At 51.3% G+C, this 18167-nt stretch overlaps 1 protein-coding gene across 1 annotated transcript; it reads right to left on the reverse strand.

Moving 5' to 3' along the window:
• Positions 1–919: 919 nt before the first annotated feature.
• On the reverse strand, positions 920–18147 carry RNF166 (ring finger protein 166). The gene is made up of 6 exons (XM_043988187.1): positions 17829–18147; positions 8435–8591; positions 7579–7691; positions 6279–6393; positions 4767–4874; positions 920–2353 (listed from the first exon to the last, which is right to left on the reverse strand). The coding sequence occupies exons 1-6, from the start codon at positions 18023–18025 to the stop codon at positions 2288–2290; spliced, it is 756 nt and encodes a 251-aa protein (XP_043844122.1). The 5' UTR covers positions 18026–18147; the 3' UTR covers positions 920–2287.
• Positions 18148–18167: the final 20 nt, after the last annotated feature.

An 18167-nucleotide genomic window follows, 5' to 3' on the forward strand; every position in this document is an offset into this window, starting at 1 on the left:
TAACCCCATATGGGGTCAAGACCCACAGTTTAAGAAGTTCTTTCCTTTACCAGTGCTATCAACCTCAAATACAAGAGGGCCCCTAAGCTGTACATTAGGATCCCTGCAGGCCACACATCCCATTATAGTTTGTCCTGGACCCCATGGGGAGTATGACCACTACCGCCTAACATGTATATGTAGTTCTTAAAAATTTTGCCAAGTGCTTCACAAATTTTCCTCATAACTATTATCATGCCCACTTTATAGAGGAGGCAGAGATGAAGTGATTTGCCCCAGGTGCCAGAGCTAGTGTGTAAAGCAGGACATGAAACCAGGTCTTTCTGACTCCAAGTCTGGAAAACTGACTAGTCAGGAAAGACAAGCTGAGGCACATACACCAGTCTCATCCCTCAAAAATCCTAATAGCATTTGGACAGGATTTCTTCTTTGTGCCGTCACACCCTACCTCATATTATACTCACATGGGCTCCTTTTTCCACCTTTTGATTCACTCCATATTCATCTAATAATTCATTTTTATATGGTGTCTTAAGGTTTGCAAGGTTGTGGGGAGTCTTAGCCTGGAGAACTAGGGGGCCTCAGGGTACTCATCCTGTATAAGAGGGGGGCCTATTCTTTATAGGAAAGCTATGGACAAATACAGATGGCATTTATAGAGGTGCAGATTGTGGCTCAACATTCATTAGAACTTTTCATTAGCAAAGGAATGGGCTGCATTAGTAAGTGTCCTAGAAGAAACTAGACATTCACTTATTCTAGATGCTGTAGAAGGGCTCTTAGTATTGCCCCAAACAGGGGATCATTCCCCCTTGTTCCAGATCAAAGGTGAGTCTAGACGACAAGTTCTCCAAGATGTTTTTCCCAGACTGGCCAGTTGCCCATAACCCTTGGGGAACAAAACAGCACTTATCACATCTGGCTGTAGATGCTCTGAAACTTTTTATTTTATTTTTTAAAAAAGACAACAATAATTTATATCATTAAACAAACCAGAAAGCTTAACGAACTTCCCAAACCCCAATGCTGAGTGTGGCTGTTAGCCAGGAAAGATGGTCCATGGCTTGCTCCACACTGCCCCCCTCGCCTGGCTCTGTGGGATGTCACAGAGCCCATCATTCAGCGAGGCTGCTCCCAAGCCTCTGCCTGAGGAGTGAATTCCAGTCATCTCTTTGGAAAGGTGATAAAAGGGACCAGGGAGCCACCTCTTTCTCCTCCATTCTCCCTTCTGATCTGGTCTGCTGTTTCCTCTCTGTAAAGATCCACCTGGGTCCTGGTACCTGACATCCCAGCAGCATCACTGCTTGTACAAGGGGCTGGGAGTCTCTTTTTTATTAGCAAAAGGTAAACAGACACAATGAAAACCTTAAAAATATAGAAATAATCTAACGAACATGGCCACCTCAAAAATCACACAAGCACGAGTGGAAAAACCCCCTCTTGATTCCAGTTTTGGTGCTGGCTTCCCCGAACTCCCTTGTCACTCCCACTATGCTGATCCTACACTAGGTTTGTTTTTGATTGTTTTTTTAAAAAATATAATTTTTTAAATGTTCCATAAAAATACTATTGTTCCTAGTCAAACACAGATATTGCAATATGAAGAGTAACTGCTTTTTCCTCGCTCTATAAAATGTGAAAAGGTTATCACACTGGTTAATATAGAAAAATGCCAGAATCTCTAAGTATCACAAAAGCTGGTACCAAATGAGCAAGGTGGAAACTTGACTGAATGCCAGGTGGTAGGATGGGGCAGCGGAAAACAATCCTCCCGTTCAGGTCTTCCGCTAAGTTTCTCTTTCAATCTCCCCCACCTCTCCACTCACATCTAACCTGTCTGGATCAGCAATAATGAGAGTCAGGGCTCTTCAGAAGCAGGAGAGCCAAACCACTGCTTAGAAGGAAAAGACAACTCAATGCTCTGACCTTCCCGAGCCAAACAAACACCCCTCCCTCTACTCAGTTGCCCTCCAGGGATCATCTGGGTCCCCAAACAGCAAACAAATCAACTCTACCCAGGAGAGGTGAAAGTCCCCACTCAGACCGAACCTTTGAACTGGTCAAAGGTGCACCCATCTTTTCCCACCCACGGGAGGGCACGGAGGGTTGGCCCCTGGGGTTGGCCTGCTCTCCTTGTGCAAGGAATAAAGAATCCACCTTATTAAAAAAGGTGACGGGGAGGCCTAACTGCTAGGGAATGCTGAAGAATGAGCAAGCCTTTTGTCCCTCCTTGTGGAAAAGGTGACTTTGACCACAGATCTGGGTTTGGGCCCAGCTGGGGCAGCCTTCAGTTCTCAGAGAGGGACAGTGCCAGGGCGGCCTGAAACGCGGCTTCTTCATCGATGTTGTAGTCCTGGAAGAAAAAAAGTGGGACAGGGAACTGACACAAAGATCAAGATCCGCCTAGACTCATTTCCCCAAAAGGTATGAACAGTTTTCCAAAGAAATACAAACTACTAGTAATCCTAACGAAAAATACCCCAAGTCTATGATGAGATATGCAAATTCAAACACCTCTAAGGCTTTACCACACACCCATCAAACTGGTAAAGAGAAACAGTGTTGCAGAGGGTGCAGAAAGCCTGGCACACTCATACACTGTTGGTGGAGCTGTGAATTGTTCCAATTGTTCTGAAAAGTAATTTGGAATTATACAAGCAAAGTTACTAATCTGTTCCTACCCTTTAACGGGGCTTGGACACCAAGAAAGACAAAGACAAGAGGAAGTCTCTCATCCATACCAAAATATTTGCAGTAACACTGAAAATAAATCAGGTTCTGCCCAGCAACTGGGAGAAGGTTGAGCTTATCCTGGTAAATCAATGAACTGCACTCACTGCTGATCTGCAAGAGCAAGAGAAGCCTATGTACCTAAGGACCAGGGACGTGTACATAAGGACAAGTGAACTCAGGATAAATACAACCAGGTCATCTGACCACATCTGCCCAAGGGGTGGGAGGACAGGCATGGACAACGCTAGTCATCTGGGGAGGGGGAAAAGCAGAGAGGAGCTAATCCCCAGAACACACGACTTAGTTGGCACCATCTCTGATCCTGAGGGACAGCATTCCCAGCCCACACCAACCCACGGGCAGAATCACCCTCTGGACGAGCTCTTCCAGCTCCGACCTAAACACAACAGTGGGTCACCAGCATCTTGGGAGCCCTTTAAGGGCTGCGAAGCCAATGCATGCTCACAACTGCCCTGGGAGGAGGGTAAGTGACCTGTCCAGGGTCACGCAGCCAGGTCCGAGGCTGGATATCTATTCTGGTGCCCTGTGGCATCTAGCTGCCTCTGCTGCGGTGAATCGAGTCGTGACCAAAGAAGCTTAGCCACGTCTCCTAAGAGGCTGCCCTGCCCTCCTGGGCTCTGGCAATCCTTCCTTGAGAAGGGTCCTTTGCACTGCGATGATTGGGGCTACCAGGGGGCTCAGGGAGGCCTGACTTAGTCCTCCAGTCTGTCTCCTCCAGAACAGCACACGGGCCCCCTGCAAGGAAGGGCTCTCCTTTCAACATGCCATGGCTAGTGAGAATGCCTAGAGGGGTGAGAAGTTCAGGACACCCTGGGAGGCTCTGACTCAGCATCTTAATGCAAACCTGTGGGAAGCTGAGGGGGGGGCCCGAACTCGGCTGGCACAGAAGCTGTCCTCAGCCTGACACCCCCCCACCCAAGCCATCAAGATTCCTGAAACGCCCTCTGGCGGCCAGGACAGGGAGGGGCAGAAGCCCTGGGCTCCCAGGCCTGCTCAGCCACCTGTCAATCACCTGACCTCTCTGGGCCTCAGCTTCCTTGTCCACAAAACTGAGGGAGGAGATGGTTTTTTAGGCCTTTTCCAGGTCTACACTGGAGGGCTCTGCTAAGACCGTGAGGTGACGCCCTTGGCAGGCTAATCCCCTTCAGCCTTTGTTCCACGGCAAAGACAGTGGAGGGGCGGGGACTTCTGGGCTGTACATCTGCAAGTGGGCACAAAGCCCAGGGCCAGCATTCTCCACGGGCATCACAGGGCTGCCACACACGGGCACAGGGGGGAATTCAGAGATGGTGTCTAAATTCCCAGCAAAGCACCAAGATTTCCCCGCAGGCCCCCTTGGCCATCAGGGTTGGGCAGTTATTTTATTTTATTTTTTGGTGGGGCAGTGAGGGTTATGTGACTTGCCCAGGGTCACACAGCTAGTAAGTGTCAAGTGTCTGAGGCTGGATTTGAACTCAGGTCCTCTCGACTCCAGGGTCGGTGCTCTATCCACCCAGACCCCCAGGGCCACCCTGCCACGACCGTCCAGGGACTTGGGCTCATCCCAATGCCAAGAAGGGCTGGGGCTTCACTCAAGGACACAAAGGTGCGGTGGAGGTGTGGCCCTGGGGGCTGTCCCGGCACCTCGTCCCTCCTCTTGTGGCTTCACTTCAGAAGCCTTTGCCTGATCCCCCAAGGCCAAAGGAGGTGGGGGTGGTAGACAGACATTGTTGTACCCAGCCCACAGAGGACAACACCAAGGTCCAGGGAAGAGAAGTCACTGATGGGGCGAAGAGGGGAGCCCTGGCTTCTGCTCCCTTTTCTATGGAGGCCAAAGTGCACGGCAGCTTTGCTCAGTGCCCCATGTCCTCTGGCTTCCCCCAAGTCCTGCCTTCCTCATCTTGTCCACATCTGCCGTTTGCTTGGTGCTTAAGCCCCTTGAGGGCAGGGCCTGGCACAGACCAAATGCTCCTGACTGACCGCAGAAGCTCAGGCACTGCCCCTTCCCCAAGCTGTGGCCTGAGGGTACTCACCACAAAGGTGTCGTAAGAGAATTTGTGTCGATGGAGAAGGTGCTGAAGGAAGTTGGCACTCTTGTAGCTGGGGTCCCCCCAGGGCATGGCTGAACAGACAGGGCAGACCTGAAACAAGCAATGGGCAAACAACAGAGCCGTGAATGGGGACGACAGAGGGGAGCGCCAGCCACTTCCAACCTCTCCCTCTACCGCATCAATCAGAGTGGCCGCCTCGCCTCTTCTGTGGCTCAATCTCCACTTAGCTTTCAGTTCTGGTGGCTGCTGCCACTGGCCCCCAGGACACGCCTCTTTCTGCAACGAACTCAGTCCCTGGCTCTAGTCTCTTAAACAACCTTCCTCCCCACAGCTTCTCAATTCACCCATTTCCCATGACCTGTTTCCTGAACCCTGGGACCACCTCAGTTATACGAGACGGTTACACTCCTAACCTATCATCACTTATACATGTTCTACTTCCATGTCGACAAACTCCCAAAGTCCTATAATTAACTAGAACAGCATAATGTAATGTTATGTAATATATAGAAACATAATGCGGGGCAGCTAGATGGCGCAGTGGATAGAGCACCGGCCCTGGAGTCAGGAGGACCCGAGTTCAAATCCGGCCTCAGACACTTGATACTAGCTGGGCAAGTCACTTAACCCCAATTGCCTCACCAAAAATAAGTAAATAAATAAATTTAAAAGAAAAAAAGAAACATAATGCAAAGATATATCAACAAATATATGCTTACCCAAAACTTGTGTGAATAGCAATACTAATAGCAATTAAAATGTCAAAAAACATTTTCTCTCCCCCTTGTCCCATGGTTGGGAGGGGGAAACAAATTCCTTATAACAACCAAAACACTGTCTCATCCCAAATCAGCATCCCAAATCCATTAACTTCTCTCCCAGTCAACCCTAATTCCTCCCCTAAATGTAATGTGGTGCTGAGTTCTTCTGATCCTACCTTAGAAAGCTCTCTTATATATGCCCCCCACCCCACCCCTTTCTCCTGACCGGACCAGGTCTTTGAGTAAGCCCTCATTAGCTCAGACCTGCATTATTGCCTCTGGCCTCTCCCCACTTCACTTCTTAAAGCTTCAGTCTGAGCAAATCACCCTCCTCTATTGCAGAAACTCCAGTGACTAAAAACATTTTTTAAAGGTTTCTTTAAAAAAATTTTCAATTAAAATTTATTTTTAAAATTACCTCTAAGAACAAAAACAAAATCTTGGCTTCTAAGCAGACACTCTAGTCCCCCCCATCCTCCACACTCTGAATGCTCCTCTCCTTAATGTGGAGTCTGGCCTTCCCACAAGTCTCAGATGACAAGAAGCCCCCCTGGCCCTCCTTAATGTTTATGCCTGTTCCCCCCACCCCAGAACAGCTCCAGTCTGCCCTGCCTCCGCTTGGTTTGTGCATAGGCACCTGCAGGTCATCTCCCCACTAGCCTGGGAGATTCTTGAGGGCAGGGACTACATTTGTGCCCTCTTTGTATCCCCAGGAGGGTGTGCTCACACTCACCACGCGGTTGGGGTCATTGCGGTGATTCTCCATGCAGTGCTTTACCAGCTCCTGCTGGTCCAGATTGCGGGCTCCACAGTAGGGACAGATAAAGGTGGATCTGTTGGGGATATTGCTGAGCCGTGGGGAGAAGAGGAGACAGAGTCAGGGGCAGAGCCCAGCTTAGGCGGGGAATTATGGGATCTGCGGTCCAAAACATGTGGCAGCCTCCACCGTCTGCAATGGCTGCTCAAGGCCTGTCCGATGGCTGATGGGTTGTACTGCCTCGGAGCAGGTGTTTGGTGTTGCTATCGCCCCAGCTTCACGCCTATCTCAAAGATGCCACAAGGGTCCATTTCACAAGGGCCTAATCTACTCTGGACAGACAGAGAGCCCAAGGCTGCTGGACCCTCATACTCTACTTCTTCCGCCTTCTTTCCCAGGGCCCCATACTCTTTCATTGGGAAAACACAGAAATGGTCCTCAAATTTCTTCCTCCTTCTTACAGGGGCTGCTAACAATGATGCTGACACCTCCACCCCCAAAATAACCAGGCAGAAGCCAGGACTGCCTGTCAGTTGGGAAAGCTGAGAATTAAGGGGGCAATGCCTCTTCCCCAAAACCAAAAACTGCCACAACTGGAATCGGCCTGGTTCTGAGGGGCCTCCCAAGAGCAGATCCCCCTGGGAATCTCTTGCCTATCAATTCTGGTTGCCCTGTTCTTCCCCTCCCAGCATCTGAGGACTCCAGAGTAGGAAGCATGAGTCTGGGCCTCTTAAGCTACCCATCCCTTAGGGGCTTGGCAGGGAATGGCCGATAGAAACCAGAGAAGAGTTGTTCAAAGAACCTTTAGAAAGAAAACAGTAGGAAGGAGGCTGGGCTCAGCCCCCAATGCCCACCCGGCCTCCATACTTACAAACCAAGCCCAAATGGCCCCTGTGCTGCTCATTTAACAACATGACAGTGTGGCTGTTTTCCTTGCCGATGTAGGCCCTGCTCAGCACAGGAGCCAGAGTTAAGAATAACTGGCACAGGGGCAGCTAGGTGGCGCAGTGGATAGAGCACTGGCCCTGGAGTCAGGAGTACCTGAGTTCAAATCCGGCCTCAGACACTTAACACTTACTAGATGTATGACCCTGGGCAAGTAAGAATAACTGGCACAACCATCTTGATTTAAGGTGTACAAAGGGTGTCCTTCACAACCAGAGATCATCATCCCATATAAAGACGGGAAAACAAAGGTGGAGTCGAGATCACAACCCGCTGACCCCATCACCTCCCTCTTCCCCACAAGGACTCAAGCCCAGCTGGAAAAGCTTACCTGGGGATGGGCTGGGAGGTTGGCACTACTGGGACAAACTTGGGACAGTTGGCCATCTGCTCCTGGACCTTCATGCAGGAAGAAATGTGTGACCTCATCTTTGCAAGAGTTACCTGCAAGGAAGCAAAGGGCAGGATGAAGGCCCAGCTGGGGGCCTGGTGTCCTCCCCATTCACCAAAAGGGAAACAGAAGAGGTGATCTCGTGTAGGGGAGCTGCCACAGAGCCAGGAACAAGTCATCCGAGAGCTACGAACACAAGGCCTGCCTGCAGGAAACTCGGAGCCGTTCACAGTTCTGGTACCTGCCTCTCAGGGAAGGGGACAAAGCAAGGGAGAGGTCAGGGAGATGGGGAACTCTACCACTGGGAGGCGATGGAAGGTCTTAGAAAGGCCCAACAGACAACTCTCCTTAGAAATGAGACAGGCAATTGTAGGACAAAGGTGGAGATTATAATCCCCAAGGGGTTGTGTCTGCTCCAAATACATACAGGTTCAAGGTACGTTCTTGGGTAAAGCCAATGTGTAGTTATCCAAAAGGATGGTGGGTGTTTGGGATACATGGAGTGCCTAGTTAGCAAGGACTGTTCCAGGCCCAAGGATGGACAGACCAAACAAAGGAGCTGCCGTTCCTCTGGGGCAAACCCCACACCCACCCGAGGAGAAGACTACCAATGGGGGTAGGGGTGGAAGGAAGAGAATCTGGAAAAGCCCAGCAGGGGAGGTAGGACATTCCTGGGTGGAGGACAGCGCCTGCAAATGCAGAGGCAGATGGAAGGCAAGTTGGAGGAGAGCTGACAACACTCTCCTAAGCAGCCTTTGAGACCGCTGACCCTGAACCCAATGGGTGGAGGAGTTACCTTCTTGCTGCAACCCCGGCAGGGAGCCTTGTAGGACGACAGCTGCTTTTCCACATTGGAGGCTTTCTCCACTTTCTTTGGGTCAAAGGGCATTCGGCAGAGTGGGCAGAGGGGAGATGGCACCTGGAGACAGGGCTGCAAACACTCCCCACAGAATCTGCAAAGGAAACATAGCTGCTGAGCCCTTCTGGGAGTCACGGGAGGGAGGCTTCCTAGACAGTGTCTGGGGGTGCTGTGGCTCCCTCACCCCCAGTCAGCCATCACTGTGAGGCACAAAGGACGTGTCCCGGGGCAGACTGCACAAAGGCTTGACTCTGGGTGTCTTAGCTTCAACTCTCAACTTCCTGTGTGACCTTGGATAAATAAACTAACCCTTCAGGCCCCAGCTGGTTCATCTGTAAAAGGGAGGATACTACCTTACCTGCCTAACTGTAGACAAAGACTCTGAGACCTTCTCCAACTATCTATGGGTGCTTAAGGCAACAGTTCAGAGCGTTGGGACCTGGCGGTGGCTAGGTGGCACAGTGGATAAAGCACCAGCCCTGGATTCAGGAGGACCTGAATTCAAATCCAGCCTCAGACACTTGATACTTATTAGTTGTGTGACCCTGGGCAAGTCACTTAACCCTCATCGCCCCCTCCCCCCAGAACGACAGAGTGTGGGACCCTTGGGGGTCTGGAGACCCTTTCCAAGGATCCAAAAGAACACAAATATTTCAATAACAATATGAAGACATTTGCCTACTAAAAGAGTCCTCCCTTTTCCAACTACAAAAGGATGCAAGGTTGGAGTTTTAATATTTCATCTAAAACAACATTATAACAGACTGACAAAAACAGATGAAAATCCAGCTCCTATTAAGCCTGAAATGAAAGATTTGCAAAAAAAAGGTAAATGCCATTTCCACTATTTTTAAAAGTTATTTTTCACTTAAAAAAATGTTATCATGTAATAGGTTTATTATTTTTAAATGAATCAATGCACAGCTTACAAGTGTATGCTTTCATTTCTAATTTGGTGAATACTGAGAAATATAGCCCATATAAACAAAAGATCTTTGGGGTCCTCAATAATAAGAGTGGAAAGTGGTCCTGAGTGAGAACAAAAATAATCTTAGAAGTATTGGCCAAGGGGCAGCTAGGTGGAGCAGTGGATAGAACACTGGCCCTGGATTCAGGAGGACCTGAGTTCAAATCTGGCCTCAGACACTTGAAACTTACTGGCTGTGTGACCCTGGGCAAGTCACTTAACCCCAACTGCCTCACCAAAAAACAAACAAAAAAAACTCCTTAGAAGTATTGGCCTAAGGAGAGTTTAAAACTAAACACCTAAATACTGCATCAGACTCCCCCCAACCCTTGAGCAAAATGGGAATAATAGCACCCAAGGTTGTTGCATATCAAATGAGATGAAACCATAAAAGCACTTAGCACACTGCCTAGAACATGGGGCTATTTAAACCCTCACGTGATTCGTCATCTGCATACCCATTCTCTGTTTTGTGCCCAAATTCTGTAAGAAAGCCATCTACAAGGGGGCAGCTAGGTGATGCAGTGGATAAAGCACCCACCCTGGATTCAGGAGGACCAGAGTTTAAATCCAGCCTCAGATAGTTGACACTTACTAGCTGTGTGACCCTGGGCAAGTCATTTAACCCTCATTGCCCAGCAAAAAACCCAAAAACAAACAAAAAGAAATGGGAGAAAGCCATCTACATTGGGTGCCTTCCTTTTCCTCACTCAGTTGAATCTGCGGTCTCCAGTTACCAGTGAGGCCGTTCTGAATGGCCAAACAGAAATCGAATGGCCTTTTCTGAGGCCTTTGCTCATATACCCTCCCCCAATTCTTCCCGCTCCCTCCTGGTTTTCCTCTTCCCTTGTCTTCCCCTGGTTCAGTCTCCAAGGCTGGCTCTTCTTCCAGGTCAGGCTCACTAACGCTGCCCTGGGCCTTCTGATCTCATCGGCCCCTCTGTGTCCATAAACATCTCCATTCGATGACTCTCTACTTCCTTATCTAGACCTGACCACCAGCCTTCTACTTCCAACTGCTTGGTGGACATCTTGAATGGGGATACTCAGTGGACACCTTAAGCTCGAGGCGTCCAAAACCTCGCTCATCTTTCTTCCCAGTCCCTCCCGGGTCACCCAGACTCGCAATGTAGGCTGTCACTTTTGACACCATATCCCAACAGGTGCCAAATGCTATATTCCTGCCTTGACGACATTCCTCACGTATGCCCCCTCTCCACCTCATACCCAGATTATTGCCGACAGCCTGCTTAATTAAGGGGCCGCCTGCCTCTCCCCAGTCCAGTCCCTCTTCCTCTCAGCTATCCAAACGATCCTGTCACCCCCTTCTCCAATAAACCCCTTCTAAGATCAAATAGAAGGTGCTTGATTTGGCACCCAAAGCCGGTGCTGCCTTTCCAGGCTCCTTACACCATCTCCTCCCCTCACACAGCACACAGCTCACCATCTCCTTCCCTGGACCGCTTTTGCTGGCTGCTCCTCACTTCCTCCTCATCCCTGCCCTTCCATTAGAGAGTGTGAGCTCCTTGAGAACAGGGATGGGTTTCTGCCTTCCTTTGCATCCTCGGTGCTTAATACAATGCCTAACACATGGCAGGCACCTGAACTTGGACCGTATAGTGCCACAGGCAAGGCCTGACAGGACACTTGCTATCGTTAATAAGCTCTCTGTTAGTGGTTTAATTATGTACAACTGTGTCCCCATGTGGGGGTTTTCTTGGCAGCGATACTGGAGTGGTTTGTCATTTCCTCCTCTAGCTCATTTTATAGATGAGGAACTAAGGCAGACAGTGTTAAGTGACATGCCCAGGGTCACAAAGCTAGTAAGTGCCTGAGGCTGGGTTTTTTTTGTTGTTGTTTTTTTGCAGGGCAATGAGGGTTAAGTGACTTGCCCAGGCTCACACAGCTAGTAAGTGTCAAGTGTCTGAGGCCAGATTTGAACTCAGGTCCTCCTGACTCCAGGGCCAGTGCTTTATCCACTTCACCACCTAGCTGCCCCTCTAGGAGGATTTTAATCTATGCACCTCTCCGGTGCTAAGCACAATGCTCTGCAGGAATGTCTTCCTGAGAGTCATCAAGCAGAACAACTGTCAATAGTGAGATGCAAGGATCTGTCCTGAGAATCTAGCATATTCAAATGCCCCAAGACAATCAGGAGAAAGGAGAACGGCTTTGGAACTACTGTCCCTGAAATATCCTCCCTTCTCTTGTTCATATCCCTCCTTGCCCTGTGCATAGCAAAGCCCCTCCCCAAAGCGCAGGGCCCTAGTCAGATCCACTGGATAAAGAGCCCGAGCTGAGGGGTTGAGGAGCCGGCTCGGCAGTGAAAGGAGGCCGGCCTACACACAGCCTCTTCAGCTCCCAAACCCATGGGGGGGGGGGGGAATGCTGGGCTGGCAGGAGAGAAGAGGGCTCAAGCACCACCACTGATGACTGTGTGACCACGGCAACCAAAAAACCTTCCTGAGCCTCGTCTCCTCACCAGGGAAGTGTCTGATCCAGGCTGGTGCTATCGAAGGCCAAGCCAGAGAAGCTGTGCACATGCGAACCTTAACCGGCTACATGCAGATCAATCATTGTTCTGAATCGTGTGGCCAGGGCCAAGTCACTTCATCTCTGAATCTTCCTCTAAAAAGTAAGGCCTAGAGTAGACGGCCCAGTCCCGCCCAGCACCAACATCCTATTAGTTCTGCCGACATGCAGGGCATGGCCCTAACAGGGGAACAAAGCGGCCGGCCATTGAAGCCATTCATGTTGCAACCAGGTCAGAGAAAATCTGGACCGAGATCCCCTCCTTCCTCTCTCAATCTCCCCTCTTCTCCCCCCATATATTCCTTCCCCAGGAACTGCCTTTTCTTTCAACAATTCCCAGGAAAATCTAATCATGGGGCAAGGCTGAGGGTGGATCCTATGGCTTCCCCCCCAAAGGAAGGCTCTACCAGAAGAAGGGAAGAGCTAACTTCAGCCCCAGGGAGTTCTAATCTGAAAAGAGAAACAAAGGAGATGTTATTCTACAAACACAAGACTGTTTAGCCCCAAGTAACCCCATTTTCTCACCCCTTCAGATGTCAAAGCTTGTCAAAGTCCTGTGGGCCCCACAGGAAGGAGGCAACGCTAATGTGCACCTAGCTAGGAGTCTAAACACAGGGTTAGTTAGAGAAAATGGGGCACGAGGCAGATAAGGATCAAGTGCTGCCTTTAATTAGCTGGTGGGCCGTTCCAGCATGAAGGGTCTATTGAGGGCTTGCTTGGGGAGGAAGGAAGTGGCTGTAAAGCTTCCTCTCCACATACCCAGATGGCAAACAAAGAGCTCTAGCCCCAGGCCCCCCGGGGGGCAGGCTGAGGGACCTGCAGGCCTCAGAGATGCAGAAGAGGGCTGTGGTCACCACCAGGCAACTGGACCTTGCTTCCAAAAGGCTTTTTCAGGAACTCTGGGTTCCTAAACCAAGTCAGGTTTCTCCCCACTTTTGGATCCTCCCTGCTTTTTCACACATACACCCCTCCAGCTGGTATTTACAATTACTTCCCACTCTGGAGAAGCATGTTCATCACTCAGATGGAAAGAAAAACTAATCAGAGGGAAGGAACAGTTGTTATTTTCACAGGGCAGAGCTCATGGGTTTGGGGGTGACACCATTTGTCACTTACTTCAGGAGGTGAGGTGAGGCACTGCAGGGGAGCCGTGAGCGTGTGAGCCCACGCACCCCCCCACCCCCACAGAGCTACCAAGAAGCCGCCTTCCCCTTCCCAAGCTCCAGGGCTGGCCCACTCACCGCCGCCCCCCCCCACCCCAGGGCTTTGTTAACACTTAACACAAGGGCCAGGCAAAAGCAGTCACTGCCAGAGATCAAAACATTAAGGGGGGCACCACTGCACAAGCCACAATAGGACCAGAGAGAACCAAGGCCTGGCTTCTAGCCAGCCCAGGCCACTTATTCTAGAGGAAGAAGACCAAGCAACTGGCCTTAAAAGGGTCAAAGTCTGAACTCAGCTCAGGCCTTTTACAAATTAGAGGACATGAATAAACATTTAAACAGGACTGTGCTAAGCACTTTATAAATAAATATCTCAATTAAACTGTACCCGGCTAAGAATAAAAACCAATTCCGTTATCTGATTTCAGAGGGATGGGGAAAGAGGCCTCAGGAATCTGGAAGGGGCTGGCACACACTCTGCCTTGCACTGACTCAAGCCATCACCTGTGTCATCACAAGTGACAGTTATTTCAACGTGTCAGGTTCCCTTGGGAGCTAGGCAGCAGAACAAAGCGTCCAGGCTGTGGCTGTCGGTGTCTCCCGGCTCCTAAGCCAGGTCCCAGGCACCGTTACCTTGATGTTCTCAGAGTCATACAATCATGCAGCAAGGCTGCCCTATAATATCACAAATTCCCACCAGAACTTGCGCCGGTATCCTGGTGATAAGCGGCTTCTGGGGCTGAATTAATCATCTGAGTGGGGGATCAAGTTGCACAAAGACTCGGCCTAGAAGAGGCCTACAGGGGCCCAAGTCCTAGGCCAGAATGCACCCTGCTCTCTGGTGATGGAAGCAGGAGGCCCAGAGAATCAAGGAGACGGGGCTTCACACCCTGGAGCCCCTTTCTCAGAAGCTGAAAAGGTGTAGTGGTCAAAAGACACACGGCCTAAGTGGAAAAAGTACCAGAGCTCATAGGCCCAGGTTCGAATCCTGCTTAGGGCACTTAGGAGCTGAGCAAGGGGCTTTAACCTGGCAGGGCTCTAGTTTCCTTATTAGTGAACAGGGCTGATGAGCTTTCACTACCCAACTCACAGAACAGATAGAAGAGTTTTGCAAACTCACCCCAGATTAAACTGGGACCTAAAAGAGCACAACAGCCTCGGGGTAAGACATTTCCTGTGGCCCCCACCCAAGCACTGACCTCAGGGCCCATCTCCAGTATTCAAGCCCGCAGGACTCATCCCCATTAACCACAGGTGATCCAAAAGGGGTCAAATCTGTCCCCAAGGAGGGCTTCCCTCCCTTCGCAGCAGGGACCAAGGGGAGAAGAATCTGCCTGTGGGCCTCTTTATTCTGCAGTGCCCAGTGACCCCATCCTGGAAGTGACTGAGCATGCCCAGGAAAGACAGGAGCACCTCTTCCCTTGGCGCCTGCCAAGGCAGCTGAAGGCCCATTCTCGGTTTGACCATGAACACCAGCCAGGGAGACTAGACCTCTATTTCAGTTAGTGTGTGATGACATCTCACCCAGTGTCAGGCACTGTGCTAAGCCCTTCAACACAAACAGAAGCAAGCAAGAGTGCTGGTTCTCAAAATGCTTACAATCAAATAGGGGAAAACACTGGACAGAGGGGAGTTAGGAAGGAGAGGAGGGCATGGGGCCTAGGCAGGTGGAGCTGGTTTGGAATCAGCCCTGCAAGATCACAGGGCAGCCCCTGATCTGACAGAAAAAACGAAAGCCCAGGGTCAGCAGGTGGGCAGTGACTTGTACCGAATGCTGGCTAAACCCCAAGCCTCCTCTACCCCACCTCCACTCTCTTCAGAATGTAATCCCACCTAAGGGTCTCCTTCAGCCAACGGCTAGTAATACACAAACATTGCTACTCCCTGCCCCTTGGAATCCTGGGATGATGGCTGATGTCAGGAGTGGGGTGGGGGGCCTCAAGTCTGTGAAATACCTGCATTCCTGCAGGTCCCTCTCAAGCATGTCTGATTTTCTGGGGTTCCCTCAGAGCGCTACTTTTACCAACAATTGGGACTGGGGATATCTGCATGCAGGAGTAATGGGACTCCAGCAAAGGAGAGGAAAGTGGGGAGGGAGCAATCAAAGCCAAACCCCTTGATTCTTTTTACCCAAGGCTCAAATCTCAAACCCAGACGCCAAACAGGCTTTGAATGGGATTCATCTGAGGATTAGAAATTGACCATTCGGCTCCTCTGAGTCCCTACTCGTGAGATTCAGATCCACCTGAGAATGGTGTAGATGAGACCATGTGAGATACTGTGGGAAGCTGTATCCATCAACTAGTTAGTGTGCCTGCCTGAGGAGGCAGTCACCATGGACTTGCTGGCCCAGGCATAGAATTATTAGCTATTGATAGACAATTTACTGAGAACTGACTGATCTCCACCTACCTACGCCCCATTCCTAGGCCAATGAATTGCCTGGAGTTAACCAATCTTGTCAATTCCAGACTCTTGATTGACTTATGGATCTCCCCTAAACAAAAGGTCTCCTCCCAAAGATTCCCGTTCCCTTAGTTCTGTACTCCCGGTCCTCATTTCCCATCTTTAGGTATTCCTAGCCTCTTGCTTTGTGATTCCATGAGCTGTAGTTCCTCTGCCCAGATTAAAGACCTTATTTCTCCTATAGTCTCTTCTCACTGGATGCTGTGGTCATTCAGTCCAAGGACCATAGGGTTTTCTTGACAAAGATACCATTGTGCTTTGCCATTTCCTGCTCCAGTGAATTAAGGCAAACAGGTTAAAAAATGACTTGCCCAGGGTCACCCAGGCACTAAGTGTCTAAGGCCATATTCTGGCTCCAAGCCCAGTACTCTCACTACTGAATCACCTAGCTGTCTCCTACTGGGTGCTAGAGATGGGAATATAGAAATAACCTTAGGGCGGCTAACCCTAGGTATGGCTTATCCAGAGCCTTTCCCTAACAAAAGAAACCTACTAGGTAGAAGGTGATTGAGCAAAGCCACGTGGTTTATGGGAAGAGAACTGACAAAATGCCCAAGACAACTGCAATGGACCTTATAGGCCCCAGCAGAATAGAATGATTGTGATTCATTCTACTTTTTTTGCCCATTTGTGCCCATCTGAGGTGCGGTAGAGATTTTTAAAAATCAAAACAGCACTCAAGCACAGGTCCCTTGAAGAACAAACTTAAGAGTTTCTGGGGAAAGAACCAGAGATGAAACACCAGGAGCTAGCAAGCACAGGTACAAAAAGGTTAACCAGTGTGACCAAAGACATTGTTCTAGAGAGCAGAAAGGAAATGAGGTTTTATCTCTATAGCTTGATATTCAACCGAATGCCTTAATTTGCATGTGGCAGAAGATACGGAAAATTCCGACTTTCAGCAGTAAGAGAACTTTCCTACACACACAGTACCTCCTCAAACAAGGGAGACACGGCACAGAGAGCTCATAACAAGCAAGGTGGAATCACATGCAATCACAGAGGGCTCTAAATATAGGACCAAAACAGGCTACAACCAAGTTCTCCCCCAAGGATTTCTAGACTTCGCAGCGCCATATGGAGAAAACACTCTATTTAAAAGTCATGCATTTGCTTCTGAGGGCCGGCGTCAAGATAATCCCCGCACGTCTATGTGGGAGGGCACTTGGCTGCCCCCTTAAAGGGTGTGAGGAGGGAAGCCGAGGCTAGGGGGCAGCGAGGTCACCGCTGCAGCCACCTCCTCAGGCCGGTGGTAGCCACTTGCCCGCTGCCTGCCTGCTCCGGGACAGGGGAAACCTCAGGCCGCCTCCTTGGCTTTCAAAGCCTGCAGAGACACCGTGCCCGGCTCGAGAGGAAGCACCAGCTCGCCTCCTTGGGCTGCCAGGGAAGGAGCCCACGAGGTCGGCTTGTCCCAACCTCTCTCTCCCCATTTTCCACACGAGCAAACTGTGGCACCGAAAGGGAAATAAGCCTGCTCAAGGTCACACGCGGCTAAGAGCCGGCAGACCCGGGTCCTGTGACCCCCAAACCGGGCGGGGCCCCCGGGCGTGGGCATCTGGACGCTCCCTGCGATATTATCGCCCATTTACCCCGTCCCCATCTCATCTGCCCACCCCCTGTCAGCCCAGGAACTCCGGAAACGGGGACGAGGGAAGACACAAGTCAACGCTGGTAGGAGGGAAGGGGGCGGCCAAGCCCCATTTCCACGACACCCCCTGGGATCCTCCACCGCTCCACCACAAGCACCCCCAAACCCCAGCTCTCCCACTCGGGATGGTTTTGCACGGATTTCCACGAACCGAGCTCTTTGGGGAAGCCAACCAAGCCCCCTTGAACCCCCTGAACCCTCCTTCCGCAGGAAAGGGGTGTTACAGCCCCCCTGCAAAAGCGGGGGTGGTGTTACAGCCCCCCTTTCTTCTGGAGGGCAGGAAAGGGTCACAGCCCCCCCCCAGCTCCCTCCTCTTCCTCCTGCAGAACTAGGGGTCATAGTCACACCCCCCCCCCCAAGAATTAAGGGTGTAGACGGCTACTACTACTACTACTGGCGCTGCTGCTGTTACAACTCATTTTTCTGCCCCCGCCAGGGCGGACAGAGCGTCCCCCTCCCGACGGCGCCGAGGGACGGGGAGGGGGGCGGCTCTCCTCCGCCTCCCGTCCTACAGAGGGGGAAACTGAGGCCCGCCGCCCGCCTGCCCGGGCCTCACGTGTGTCCGCAGCTGCCGATGGCCACGGGCCGGTGGTAGACCTCCAGGCAGATGGGGCAGCTGTACTGGGCCTCGAGGCCGCTTTCGCCGCCGGCGCCGGGCCCGGCCGGGGGCTGCGGGGCGCTGGCGGGAGCCCCGGCCGGCTGCGGGTGCTGCCGCTGCTGCGCCGACGCCACCAGGCTGCGGAACATCGCCATCGCGGGGCCCGGCCCGCCCCTGGCCGCCGGCCCCGGCACGCTGGCCCCGCTCGTTCCCAGTCCGGGGCTCGGGCTCGGGCTCCGTCTGGGTCCCGGTCCGGGTCTCCGGCCCCGGCCCGCCCCTCCCCGCGCGTCCTGCGTC

Source organism: Dromiciops gliroides, chromosome 2 (assembly GCF_019393635.1).
Source record: "Dromiciops gliroides isolate mDroGli1 chromosome 2, mDroGli1.pri, whole genome shotgun sequence".
Taxonomy (NCBI): domain Eukaryota; kingdom Metazoa; phylum Chordata; class Mammalia; order Microbiotheria; family Microbiotheriidae; genus Dromiciops; species Dromiciops gliroides.